The 14,598-nt window shown below is 40.8% G+C and overlaps 1 protein-coding gene across 2 annotated transcripts in view; it reads left to right on the plus strand.

Annotated features, from left to right (window-relative positions):
* Positions 1-14,598, plus strand: part of EPG5 (ectopic P-granules autophagy protein 5 homolog (C. elegans)) — an 88,362-nt gene that overhangs the window by 55,239 nt on the left and 18,525 nt on the right. The window contains exons 27-35 of one of the 2 annotated variants that reach the window (XM_005865750.2): positions 827-989; positions 5,307-5,449; positions 6,094-6,250; positions 7,274-7,468; positions 8,739-8,952; positions 10,910-11,058; positions 11,906-12,107; positions 13,574-13,646; positions 14,461-14,564. In XM_005865750.2, the coding sequence (XP_005865812.1) occupies positions 827-989; positions 5,307-5,449; positions 6,094-6,250; positions 7,274-7,468; positions 8,739-8,952; positions 10,910-11,058; positions 11,906-12,107; positions 13,574-13,646; positions 14,461-14,564 (1,400 nt within the window). The remainder of the gene's footprint in view (positions 1-826; positions 990-5,306; positions 5,450-6,093; positions 6,251-7,273; positions 7,469-8,738; positions 8,953-10,909; positions 11,059-11,905; positions 12,108-13,573; positions 13,647-14,460; positions 14,565-14,598) is intronic. The other variant, XM_005865751.2, reaches the window with a different exon arrangement.

The following is a 14,598-nucleotide window of genomic DNA, read 5'->3' on the forward strand; positions in this document are numbered from 1 at the left end:
CCACTCCACACCGCTCCTGCCCCTGGGAATCAATCTCTTATTGGCCTTTGTTTCCTTTGCTGTTTTTGGTCCAGTTATGTATTTGCATGTGCACACAACTCACCTACATATGCACACACATACTGGCCTGCACGAGAAAGTAATCATAACTACACTTAGAACAGTATTGACACCATGTAAGAATTAACTTTCTCCATTTAAAAAATATATATATTTTTTATTGATTTCAGAGAGGAAGGGAGAGGGAGAGAGAAACATCAGTGATGATAGAGAATCATCGATTGGCTGCCTCCTGCATGCCCCTCTCTAGGGATGAGCCTGCAACCTGGGCATGTGCCCTTGACTGGAATTGAACCTGGGACCCTTAAGCCTGCAGGCCGACGTTCTTATCCACTGAGCCAAACCAGCTAGGGCAACTTTCTCCATTTTTGAAAATTTAGTTTGAGTTACTAATACCTAAGAAATCAGTGATACTTACAAGTAAGGGCACCCCTTTAGGATAGTTAAATTAGGATGAAATTCTCATTTGTTCTTGTATATTTAAGGGTTCATTTAAAAAGCATTGCTAATATAATACAGATTCTAAGTGGAGTTTTATTTCTGGCTAAAAAGTTGTCCCACTTTTTCTTGGTTTCTTAATTTTCTGGTTAGCATGACTGCCAGGGTGAGAATTTGGGTAAGTCTTGGCACACACACCTTTGGCCTTTTTACTGTGGAATCCTTATATCTTGCTCTAATGCAGGCTTGGGTAACTGTAAGCCTTTATCACTTATTATGAAATCTTTCTAAGACTTTCTTTGACCTCCTGATGATGTTTTTTTTCTAGAACGGCTGCTCTTCGGGAATCTCAGCAAGTTGCCCTGGATAGTGAGCTGTTGGACACAATGCCCAAACAGTATGTTAATCGAGAAGAACAGACCACACTACATTTGGAGTGTAGAGGCATTAGTGGTAAGAAATGCCAAGGAGCAGCAGTTGTAACAGTTCAGGTAAGATTGTTTAAATTCCTTTGTAGTTCAGAGAATTTTAATTGAGCCCCTAATTGGCATATCATTGAGAAAGACTGAAAGAAGTATATAGCAGGTGAGCCATGTCTCAAAACATGTAACAGTTTTTAGGGGAGTGAAGACACACACAGCTAATCACCTGTTTCCATAAGTGCTGACAAGTCATATAAAACAGGTAGAAATTCAAAGAAAAGCAGAATCATCGAGGAGATTGTGAGAGTGGGGGCCTTAAACTGATCCTTAAAAGATTTTGATAATGATAGTTTGGATTCAGTAAGAAGCAGTGTGGGAATGGAGTCAGCATGACTTCATCTAGGGGTCAGGGGCTGGCTGTGTCAGTGTGTTTCAAGTTGTTGTTGGAAGTGGTGGTAGGAATCCACAGTGGGGAGGTTGGAGTTCACGTTGGAAAGGATGCGCACTGGGAGCGCTGGCTGTGTGCTGTGGACAGTTGGGGGGCACTGAAGACAAACATGGGAGGGCCCTGTGGAAGGCAGATCAGCTGGGTAGCACCTGCCAACAGGCAAATGGAGAGTTGTGCAACAATATGTATAAAAATTAAACTACCTCAAGAGTTACCTTCTTGAATTGGAAAAATAAAATTAAGTTGGATGTGACTTTGGAAGGACTTCCAAATGGAAGTTTAGCTTTAGCCTATCATAGCATTTGCTTCATGCCAGCCACTGTCTGAACACTTTACAGAACTGATTGTTATCTTCACCACAACCCAATAAGAGGGTAATTTTATTATCTGCATTTCCAGATGAAGAAATAGAGGCATAGGGAGGTTAAGTTACATACCCAAGGTGACACAGCCAGTGAGTGGCTAAGCCAGGAAGTCCCAGGCAGTCTGGTTAGAGCACATGCCCCTTAATCACCTCACCTCACTCCGTCTGCACATGAATTCAAGATTCCCTGAGCTGGGGAAGAAATGCTTAGAGAGAGGCCTACTTCCTGACTACATTTGCACAAAAATAGCTCTCCTATTTGGTTAGCTTTTAGAAATTGGGGACCTTTTATTTACTGACCCTTGGTTGTCTTTCAATAATTTCTCTTTTGTGTGTGTGCCAATCCCCATTTTTACCAGTCCAAATGTATTCTTTTTTTTCCCCAAATTTTCTTCTGGTATTCTAATGTATTCTTTTTAAAAAATATATTTTCATTGATTTTTAGAGAGAGGAAGGGAGAGGGAGAGAGAGAGAAATATTAACGTGAAAGGGAGACATCAATCTGCTGCCTCCTGCATGCCCTAACTGGGGATCGAGCCCACAACCCAGGCATGTGCCCTGACTGAGAATTGAACTGGCAACCTTTTGGTGCATGGGACGATGCCCAATCAACTGAGCCACACTGGCCAGGGCTCTAATGTAGTCTTTATCTCCTTGGGTGTCTGTTTTATCTAAAATGTCTTCTCAAAAATAACTTTTATATTTTGTATTTTTTATTACCTTCAAAGTTTATTTCTGGCAAAGTAACATATTTGTATGCATCTAAAGTTAGAAAATTCAATCTGGAATGTGATCATTGATTAGAGAATTCATGGATCGGATCATTTTTTAAAATCAGCTTCATGGAAAATGATTTCATATTTAAAATATAAATTTTAAAATTAAAAAACATAAATGTGTTTTAATATAATTTTAATGGCTCATTTATGAAGATTTCAAATTATATCATGAAAATATTTTATTGCTTGATAAAACTTTTCTGGAAGGGAACGCCTTGGAAATTTCCAGCCATCTGCAAGTGTTTGAACTATGTATAGCTTGTTGGGGGTATACAAAAGCCAAATATATTTTATGGGAATTGAGACGTGCTTCTTCTGTGGTTGCCTCTCCTAATAGAAGCCTCTAATAATTCAGTGACATTCCCTGAGGACATGGGGTGATTTATAATAGGGTTCCTTGTGTTGTACTTTGTTATTGTGGGGCATGTTTGCGGGACTCAGAATTGATTTATTGTCATGTGAAAAATTTGTTCATTCCTAGAAATGAAAGATGGAAAAGACCCACCGAGGGCCTCAGGTTATTGTGAAAGCTTACTGGAGGACCAGCTGTGTCCTACTTTTAAATTTCTTTGTCTACTTCGAGTGACTCAGGAGGGGCTTCCATCAGGCTGCTTTGTTCTATTGTCTACGACTTCTTGTAATTATGAGCTGGTGGTCATTCAGTCTCTCTCACCCCCATTCTAGGAAGAAAACTTTCAACAGGGGTGGGAACAGTAAACAAAATAAGTAGACTAGGAAATAATGAGCATTTTGGGAAAGTGGCAAAACTTTCCTACACTAGTTGGTTTTCTTTTATTCTTCAGTATTAGTAGTCTCTATGACATGGATGGAGGTTTTAAAGTTCAAATTATGAAGTGGACTTGGTCTCGTCGCTACATTTCCCAGTGAAGTGAACCTCTGTTCTTTCTCTCTTGTCCTTAAGTTTTTCCACTTTCCTTCATCCTCACTGTCTTCCTTCTCTCACATTCTCTTTCGCTCTCTGGCTGTTTCTCTCCAGGCCAGCCCAGCGCTGTGGCCCTCAAAGACCAGCTCTAATTGTAATTGCTGACATATTGGGCAAAAGAGCTGACTGCACATCATATTCCTAATCACATCTTAAGCTATTAAATTTTGGCCTGTTGTTTGAAAGTTTTGAAATTTAATATTTGTATTGGTTCAGTAAGTGGTTTAATGGAAGTTATTTAATTTTTTATCTTTCATTTCTCTAGTAGTAAAAACTAAAGTAATTATTGTTAACATATATTCTTGGATAGTCGCTTTTGTGGCTTTTGATCCATACTAACAGCCTATGTTTTTCTTTGAAACAAGAAGTTTTGTAAAGATCTTTACCACAATGGTGGTGCATGTTATAGAAGAAAGTTATCATTATGATCATAAAAAGTAGGTGTTGAGTGTATTGTCAGAGCTGTGCTGTGCTGGGTGCTGTGTAAAGCAAAATAGGACCATTGCCCTTCAGGAGCTTTTGATTTGGAATTTATGTCCCCTGACATAAATAAGTCTCGATTAAATAAGTTTGTGAATTAAATGTTGACATTATTCACAGACAAAGGATACCTGTAACCATTATAGTGGTGGCTGAAGACTGGGTTTGGGCAGGTGCATATAAAGGAAAATGTAGACCCTACTGCTCACCCAGGTGATTGTGGAAAACCATCTAAGGAGAATGTAGGATTTAAAACTCTTGCCTCCTAGATGTTCTGGTCTTTTCAGCATTCTCCACCGTGCCTGCAAAATAAGTCCAAGTTCCCCAGTTTGCTTTAAAGGCCTCTCCTGCTCCGTAGTCTCATTGCACTGCACTCTTCAGCCCAATCCCTTGGCCCCAATCAGCCTGGCCAGCCTCCTCCTCAATGTCCTGTCTTCCTGTCCCCCACATCTGCCACATTGGTTCTGTCTTTGTGTTGCAGCCTGGGCCAAGGATCTTTCTGCATCAATCCACATCCAAAAAAGGACATTAAAAAATGCAGAAACAAAGCAGTTATTATATAGGTCACCATCAGTTAATTAGAAAAAGGGTTGTTAACAGCCCCGCAACTAGGAAAGACATAATCTTAAATAAAGGATAGTCTTTTAAATTTAAATGAGATAAATTTAGTTGTGTTTTTTTGAAGCTTACTAAATTCTACTTATTTTTTATATCTTTACTGAAATCCAATAAAAATTTAATCAAAGATAAGCTTTCAGGAACCATTGAATTAGTCAATTGCTCTTTCCAAGGCAGCAACTGATTTGGGCACGTCCCATATTTATCTTATTTTATTGTTTGCTTTATAAGTATATGCCATTTTTTTCCCTTTCAAAATGGCAAATGTTTTATTAACAGCATCCATGTCCTCCTTTGTTTATGCTGGGCACACGTGAAATGTGCAGCCTCGGTCTCGAGTTGAATTGTATGTGCTGCTGGGTGGGAGAGCAGAGGGGTTAAGGCTTTGTGGACAGATGATCAACAGAGGAGGGCCTCGTGGAGGAAGACATTGAGTCATCTTTTTATGAGGATTGCGGCATCAAAACATAAGTGACATAGAGCATATCCTACAGAAGACTTTGAACCAGCGAAAATGAATTCAAGTCTGCTTAATTCAAGTCAAAACTAATTTCCCCTTATGAAAAATTTGGAGATTCTTGAATATTTTTTTGACATTTTCCCCCCATCCCTGTCAGGTTCAACCAAGAGTCTTGAGCTATCATATTAATTGTAATAATGATCTTTTATCATATGCCAGTATATATGTAATAACATATCCGCTCTAGAAACATTAGGGGCAAAAATATCTGTTGACAATTTTAATTTTTGTTAGTTTGAAGGTATGCACAAGAACGAAGCAGTAAGCCAACAGCTTCATGCTTTGTGGAAAGAAGTGAAGCAGTTACAAGCAGAAGCTACTAAACCACCACCGCTTAATATTGTGGAGGCGGCTGTGCATGCAGAAAACTTGATTACGTAAGTTGTAAGGACATTCTACTTTAAAATACTCTTTTGCTATTGTCGATAGTAATAGTCTACTACACTCCCCCAGGCATCCACTAATTAAATTAGCATAGGGCTTGGCATACTATGGCCTTTGGACCAAATCTGCCCTACCACCTATTTTTATTTTTTTTAAAAATATTTTTATTGATTTCAGAGAGGGAAGGAGAGGGAGAGAGAATCCAGAATCGAACCCTGGATCCTTCCGTCCACAGGCCAATGCTCTATCCACTGAGTCAAACCGGTGAGGGTGCCACCTATTTTCCTAAAGTTTTATTGGAATACAGCCATGCCCATTTATTTATTTTTTTAAAAATATATTTTTATTGATTTCAGAGAGGAAGGGAGAGAGAGGTAGAAACATCAGTGATGAGAGAGAATCATTGATCAGCTGACTTCTGCACGCCTCACACTGGGGATCGAGCATAAATAATTTTTATGTACTGAAAGTAAGATGTTGGGTCAAGTTGGAAGATAACCATGAAATATTTCTAAAGTGACATTTGTATGGGATTTGAGCACTCTTAGGAATATTGCCTGAGAAATGTAGAGTATCAGAAACCCGAGTAAGTTTGGATTCCCATACTGCAGACCACTTCTTACCTGTTTTCCTACAGAACCTTAGTGAATGCCTATAAGTTGCAGCCGACGCCTGGGGTTCAGAAGGTTGGCATTAGCCTCTTCTTTACTGTTGTGGATTACGTCAGCGATGAGACTCAACGTCACCCTCCCACAAGGCAGTTCTTCACTTCCTGCATTGAAATTTTGGGACAGGTAAGGTTAATCTGTGTTGCTAGCCTTTTTCAGATATAATGAAATACACCCTATTGTGTTTTTATTAGATATGTGACTTCAGACTTATATTGCAGGTTCAGAAGCCCTTTTATTTATTTATTTATTTATTTTGAATATGTTTTTATTGCTTTCAGAGAGGAAGGGAAAGGGAGACAGGGATAGAAACATCAATGATGAGAGAAAATCATTGATCGGTTGCCTCCTGCATGCTCTCTACTGGGGATCAAGCCCGTAGCCCGGGCATGTGCCCTGACCAGGAATAGAATTGTGGCTGGATTCATAGGTCGAAGCTGAACCACTGAGCCACGCCAGCTGGGCTTTAAGTATTTGTTAAGTTGCATAATCTTTCATGTTTTGGCCATTTATATCTTTTTGGTGATTTGCTGGTTATTGTCCTTTGCACATTTTCTTTTGGAGAGTTTCTTTTTTTATTGCTTTTCAAAGAGCAACTCAGACTATTAACCCGGTATCTGGAATTCATTATAAATTAATTTTTCTATTTCATCATTCTTTAATTTTATACACTTTGCTTTATGGAAGTTATCAATTCAAATCTGTCAGTCTTGTCCTTTATTATTGCTGCCTGTGGTCAAGTTTATCAGAACTTTCCTGACCCTGAGATTATTTAAATATTCACGTACATTCTAGTACTCTTAAACATTAGAACCAAGTTAGAGCAATGTGAAGTTTTCCTGATTATAGTTTAATTGTAAAAAGTTAGCTTTTTTTAAAGTATTAAAATCTATAACCTAAAAGTTTTGTTTTCTTGACATAATGCAGGGTCACTTTGGGTACTTATTAATCATGGTAGGTACATTGCAGATTGTTAATACTATCTACAGTGGAAGTGATATGTTCATTTTAGGTTTCTTTTGATTGTTTTATATTTTCATTTAGAAAGAACTCCTGTTTGCCTTATATACTACCTCTTAAAACTTGGTTGCTTAAATAACGGTTGGGGAGTGGAGAATTAATGGCATTTTCCTCTTTTATTCATTCAAGGTGTTCATCAGTGGCACTAAATCAGAATGCAGAAGAGTGCTGGAGACCATTCTGAAGAACAGAAGGCTCTGCTCTCTTTTGTCTCCTTTCTTTACTCCCAATGCTGCACCTGCAGAGTTCATACAGCTCTACGAGAAAGTGGTGAGGTTCCTTAGTGAGGACAACAGTGACATGATTTTCATGCTGCTGACCAAGGTGAGATGTGATCCCATCCGTTGTCATCATTGAAATGTAGAAACTATGGCGTTTCCCACTCCACAGACATGAAAGGCCCTCCGGAGTCCTGCTTCCAGGTGGACTGTAGGCTCACAGGCCTTTTCCAATTTTGTGTGGTCTTTAAGCAGCCCAATTCCACAGCTTCCTCTTTTGGGGTGTCATTTGTATTGTGTGGGACAGTCTAATTTCACTAGAAAAAGGACCTAGCTCCCAAACTCTCTTTTAAAAACTTAGTACAGTTTTGAAATATTCATTATAGTAATTTAGTACATCCTTCTTTTGAATTTATCCTGAATTAATGCCTAAATTGTGTTTGATAAATGGGTTGTACTGTATCCAAGTCTCTCATATTTAGAACAAGCCAGATCTAAGCAAATTGCCTTTGTCGTCATTCCAAATAGGATGTTATTTAACTCAGACCCAGGCAATGCATTTACTTAACGAGTTGGGAAATGTAGAGCCTCAGCTATTTTGTCTTCAATTGTATTTCTCTGACATCTGTGAGTCATAAAACCTGGTGATTTTTTAGGGTCTAGGACTGATCTCAGTTGTAATGGGAGAGAACATGTGGTATAGTGTGGGATTCTGGAAGGTGACCTCAGCACCCGGAATTTTTATTAACTGAGGTAGCTAACTGATGCAGATTCAGAAACATGGCCGTTTGAGGGAGACAGTTCCATTAAGCGCTGCTTGTTTGCAGCACTGTGACCAGTGAAAGAGAACTACGGATCCTTATAGGGAAAACTTACCCACAAGCTTTTATTTTAACTATTTTTTTAAATTGATTTCAGAGAGGAAGGGAGAGGGAGAGAGAGAAACATCAATGAGAGAGAATCGTTGATTGGCTACCCCCTGCATGCCCCCCACTGGGGATCTAGCCCACAACCCGGGCATGTGCCCTTGACTGGAATTGAACCCAGGACCCTTCAGTCCGCAGGCCAACTCTCTATCCACTGAGCCAAACCACCCAGGGCCCCACAAGCTTTTTAAATTGCAAAAAAAGCATGCGGAGCTGAGAAAACTCTACCTTTGCAGGCTTTAGAGAGGGAGGCATAGCAGCACTCATCAATCATTGAACTGCCCAGATTCTTTTAGGTGCTTGTATATAAACTTCAGTTTGTTTAAGTCTTTATGAAAATCTAAATGCTAGTTAATCTTTGATTTTTAAATTAAATCATACAGACTTTAGTCTACTTCAGTTAACTTTCTAGTGTCAATAAAATTGCTTCTTGTGTCTTTTTCGTTTTAGTTCCATGTGAAGCAATGGTTAAACGCCACCAAGCCTCCTCTGTCTGAGCGCACCAGGCTTCTGGAGTCCATTCACCTGGCACTCACTGCCTGGGGCCTAGAGCCAGATGAAGACATTTTGATGCCATTTAACCTTTTCTGCAAGCACTGGACTTACCTTCTTCTCTACCAGTTCCCTGACCAGTACAGTGACATTCTCAGGCTGCTGATGCAAAGTAAGTGACAGGTTAGATTGCAGTGAATAATAGGACACCATCCCACAGACGTCAGCCACAAATGTGAAAGTAACACAAGTGCGCAGGGTTAGAGTGACTGACTTTTACCTGAAGAACTCGATAAACAATGCCCAGGAGATGGCTACTTGTAAAAACGGTCATTTATTGTCTGAAATGCTGGAAAGGGCCCTAATTGGGCAAGGCAGCACTTAGCCTTTGGTGTTGGAGTCCACAGTTGTGCACCCATCTCTCTCCCTTGACTTGGCAGCTGTCTTGAATGGGGTAGAAGTGAGCTTGATTACTCTGCTGACTACAGATTTGGTCAGAGAAGGAAGCTGCTCCTTATTTGACAGTTGGTTTCTCTGTAGTTCAAAATAGTGAATAGATTTTAGGTTTTTTTTCCCTCAATTTTTTAATTCAATTTTTTTGCAACTGCATTTTATCCCTACATAATGACAGACTGTACTTATATTTGTTAAGGAGAGGAGCAGCATTAAATTTTCCCCATTCCCACCATTTCTGTCCCCCTCCAACAATTTCCCATTGGAGTGTTGGAGACTAGAGGAGAAATAAGGAATGTAGGCTTTTTATTTTTGGAATTTCACTAGGCAGGATTTTTATTTGAAAAATGAGATAGTATTTATTTTTCATACAAACTTTATACTATTTACAGATGTAATGGAAAACTAAATTTTGCTTTATGCCAAATCTTTGTGTTACTTATCAGAGATTATTTAATGAATAAGTTAATGATCTTATGTATTGGACTGCCAGAAGAATACTGAAATCTGTGGCCTCATTTTTAAAGCCCTCCGGCTTTCATTGTTTCCTACAGAGGGAAGTTGCAGGGCAAGTGGAGAATACTGATAGGGAAATGTATTTGTATAATTTTGATGCATATTTACATAGCTAATTTTTGTTCTAAATTTTCAAAATTTGATCAAGTATATGTTGTTTCTCCCCCCCCCCCCCCCCGCCCAAACCTTTTAAAGAGATTGTACACTGTTTATGTAGACAACCATAGACTTGCATATAGCAGAAAATGTATACTTCCCAGGGGAGGTAACTCAATGAAAGGTTTAGGAATAACGGTACACCCCTGTCAGATTCCATGACCTCCAGCTTCCTGGCTTCCCATCCCTCCCTGGCTACCATGTCAGTTCCTAGCATTCCATTCTTTGCTCATCTGCTCTTTTCCTTCAACCTGGGGGAGCCTGTTTGATTTTTCCTGGCTTCACTGCTCTCTTGTAGGTGTGAATGACTCCCACACCTATAGCGTGGCTCTAGACCTCTGTCCTAAGATCAGACCACGGGTAGCAGTTGGACACAAACCCTTTCAATGTAGTGCAGCTGACCCAACATCCTTCCCTCAGACCTGCACCTGTGAGCCTCTGTTACTCTGTTTGACCCTCACGCCATCTCCGGGGAAAGGCCTGAGGAGTTATTCCTGTCCTCTGGGATGTGAGCTGTGCAAGGAGTAGGCTGTTGGTTGGTGGTCCCTACTTTTGCATGATGTCTGTGTTGCTTTAGGTTTTCCCATTGTAGGAGAACTTATGACACCTTTTGAAGACAGCCCAGACTCTGCTCTTGCTTCTGCACCCAGTCTTTCCTGCCCTGTCACCATTATTTGTCTCACATCATCCAGCCAGGAGAATGGCACCTTACCACTCCCCAGTCAGGTCTGTAGGTGGGATTTCCCTCCTGGACTCCAGCTCAGATGGCTCTGGCTGTCTTACTCCATCAGGGTGGTCAGGAACAGGAAAGTCAAGTGTTCAGGTGGATAGTTTAGTTCTTTTAATAGGTTCGCTTCACTCTAGTCTCTTCACCACAGATCTTTATGAATTTGTTTTGGATTTTTATTTAATATTTATTCCTTGATAAAATTCTTGTGTTCTTTGATTCATATTTTTGTTTGTGAAAGATGCTGATGTGGTGTCCTCTGTCCTTACCCCATAAGGCTCTGCTGAGCAGCTGCTGAGCCCTGAGTGTTGGAAAGCCACTCTGAGAGCCCTGGGCTGCTGCGCCCCAAACTGCCAGCAGGGGGCAGCTCTTACCGAGAGCACGGTGCTTCAAAGCTCTCCGGATGTCCTCTTGTCAGACAAGCAGGTGTGTAGCTTTTGGTGTCCGACTTTTTTTTTTTTTTTTAGTCTGTGCATTTCTTTTCCATTTCCTTTGCTATTTAAACAATTGGAACACATTTTACATTTATAGCTAAAAAGTTTCTTTTTCCCTTGCTGGTTTGGCTCAGTGGATAGAGCATTGGGCTGTGGACTAAAGGGTTCCAGGTTCAATTCTGGTTAAGGGCACCTAGCTCGGTTACAAGCTTGATCCCTGGCCCTGGTCGGGGCACATGTGGGAGGCAACCAATCAATGTGTCTTTTTCACACCGATGTTTTTCTCTCTCTCTTCTCTCTCCCCCTCCCCCTCCCCCCTTCCACTCTCTCTTAAAAAAAGGAAAAATATCCTCGGGTGAGGATTAACAAAAAAAAATTATTTTTTATTTAAATTTAGAAAGTTCCTTTTTGTTCATTATCTTTTAAGAGCTCTGAGCTTTTCTTTGTCATTCACTTGATTCCCCCCAAACCCTCTCTATCAGATCACCTTTCTCTCACACCTCGGTGATTCTTGCCTATCTGATCAAGAGCAGCCTGGGCCTACTCCCTCCCCACCTTAACCCACCTATTTCTTAACTTTATACCACTGGCTCCCTCGGCCAGGGTTTCAGGTAATGTTCCACAGAGCTCTCATTTTGACACATTTTCTATATACGGTCCACATGAAAATGTATTTGAAGTAAATGGTTCCTCTATTTTAGAAACAGTTTGAAGTATGATGATTTCCTTTCACGTGCTATATAACTTTGCAGCAGTCTTACAAAGTCAGTCACAGCTACTGTGATACTCTTGTGCAAGTAGCATCAGTGAGCAGTTTTTAACCAGTCATTCTCTTCCAGGTAATGGAGACTATACAGTGGCTCTCAAACTTTTTTTATAAGCTTCGCTTATCCACATTGGACTTTAAAAGTTTCGGGTTGTTCTCAAAATGGAGTCCTTACATGGGAGATATGCAGATACTCTTGGGCTATCTTGTGAAAAGGCTGCTTGACTCAGAAATGGAATGCTTGGCCCAGGACCCATCTGCCAGCAGCAAAACAGGTAATGTGCTCGAGTGTAACATGGAGGTGGGTGTTTTGACCTTCCATTAGGAAGTGGCTTGAATAGACACATTAAGAGATTTAAATCTTTGAGATAAAGCTATCAAAGTGTCAAGCAGGGAAATATATAGCAGAGTTGTGAACCCATGGGCTGTATGTGTCATACCTGCACCTATATTCAATTAGACAGTAGGTGCTTGCTTCGGCTTGTCTCTGTCCCTCCTTTGTAGGGTGGGGTCTGAAGAAATAGTTTCAGTCTCCATCTTTCTTCCTATTACTTATATCGCTAAGAAAATGGTTCTGAATATTTAAGCTTATATCTTTACACAAATGTATTGTTACAAAGTTATTCATAACATTTTGTAATAAAAATTCAATTCAGGAAATTACGCTGTAGTAAATGAAAATGTACTTAGTTACGTTAAACTTTTGTTTTTATATCAACACTAGAGGCCCGGTGCACAAAAATTTGTGCACTCAGGGGGGAGAGGGGGTCCCTCAGCCCGGCCTGTGCCCTCTCGCAGTCTGGGACCCCTCGGGAGATAACGACCTGCTGGCTTAGGCCTGCTCCCGGGTGGCAGAGGGCAGGCCCAATCCCTAGGTGCAGCCCCTGGTCGGGCTCAGAGCAGGGCCGACTGGGGAGTTGGGGCGCCGCCCCGTCATGCACAGAGCAGGGCGGATCGGGAGGTTGCTGTCACACTCAAGGCAGGGTCGATGGGGAGGTTGCGGCGCCACCCCCTGTCATGCACAGAGCAGGGCCGATCAGGGGGTTGGGGTGCTGCCCCCTGTCACTCACAGAGCAGGTATCTGGTTTGTTTGGGTTCTATAATCGAAACACTGTTTCAACTCCAGCTCTGAGATCCCGGCTTGCTGAAAGCAGGTTACTGGGGTTTTGTTTAGCTTCTATATTTGTAACAATGTTTCAAACTGCAAGCTCAGAGGCTAGCAGCGGCAGGTGGGGAACGTTGGAGTCCTCCGTCACTGAAGCAAGCAAGCCTCATGTTCGCTTCCAGCTGCCTGGCTGCCGCCGGCCGCCATGGCTGGCAGTTAATTTGCATATCGCCCTGATTAGCCAATGGGAAGGGTAGCAGAGGTATGGCTAATTACCATGTTTCTCTATTATTAGATAGGATAAGCTTATGAGTATACAGATATTAAGTAAATTATTATTATTATTTTTGTTAATCCTCACCCGAGGATATCTTTTCCATTGAGTTTTCGAGAAAGTGGAAGGGAAGGGGAGAGACAGAGAGAGAGAAACATTGATGTGAGAGAGACACATGGGTTGATTGCCTCCCCCGTGCCCACCCCAACCTCAAGCCTGCAACAAGGTATGTGCCCTTGACTGAACCCGGGACCCTTCAGTCTACGGGCTGACGCTCCAACCACTGAGCCAAACTGGGCAGGCAGTGATATTGACAAAGGATTCGCTTGTTTCTTGTCTCTAAAAGTTTTTGTTTGTTTCAGTGCTGAGATCCCTGCACTCAGTGATCATCCAGCTGTTTAAGCCATGGATCCTGGTTTTAGAGGACAGTGAAAGGTACATCATTTTTCGGATATTCAAGTTCTTTTGAAATTTATGGACTTAAAGTTGTGATGGTGTTTTGGCACAAGTGATGCAATGACAGATTTAATTTTTTTAAGTTAGGGCCATATTTAAATTTAGAAAAAGCTTCTTTATGAAAGAAACTTAAGCTATTTTCTGTTTGTAGAGTTAGGTTAGTCAGGTTGATCAGAGCTTTTATTTTGATATTTTGAAGCAAAACTGGACACTCATTTCCAGTTTTCCGTGATAAAGTTGAATGAGTTTTGGTACTTAATTTCAGAAAAACAGATGCTGCTCTCCTTAATTAGATTTGGATAATATAACACTAAAAGATGTGACTAACTTGATCTTATTCAGTACCTCAGTTATTTTTGGAACTAAGTTGGCTTTCAGATTAGTGGGTGGGAATTACCCTTTTAACATGAACTCTGCACTAGAATGAAAGCATTATTTTGTGAGCACTTAAGAGAGAGAAGTGTAAAGATGTCCAAATATCTCTTATAAGTCTTTTACTCCCTAAAAGCATACAGACAAAAACTAGGTGAACTTGACGGGAGTTTTGTAAAAATTACAACAGTGGTAGACATCATAGTATTTAAGGTGTTTTCACAAATACTGATCAATCTTATTCTTAGACTCAGAAAAATTAAACGTCTTGCTCCTGTCCCACAGCCTGGGAAGTGGTCTAAATGTGTTTTAGGCTACAGAACACAGTGTTTTCTGTGACTTAGGCAAGCCCTAAACTCTGGGACCTGGAGTAATTTTAATCATGGCATTTCATTTCTATGTGCATTTCATCTGTTTAAAGCAGCCAGCGCCATTACCCCTGGCTGGAGAGCGATGCTGTGGTGGCCTCAGGCATTGTGCAGCTGTTCACTGACTGCATTGGCTCGCTGCACGAGAGATTTAAAGGTAGGAAGATGTTCTATTATGTCTATTATGTCAC

Source organism: Myotis brandtii, unplaced genomic scaffold, assembly GCF_000412655.1.
Source record: "Myotis brandtii unplaced genomic scaffold, ASM41265v1 scaffold212, whole genome shotgun sequence".
In the NCBI taxonomy this organism is placed as follows: domain Eukaryota; kingdom Metazoa; phylum Chordata; class Mammalia; order Chiroptera; family Vespertilionidae; genus Myotis; species Myotis brandtii.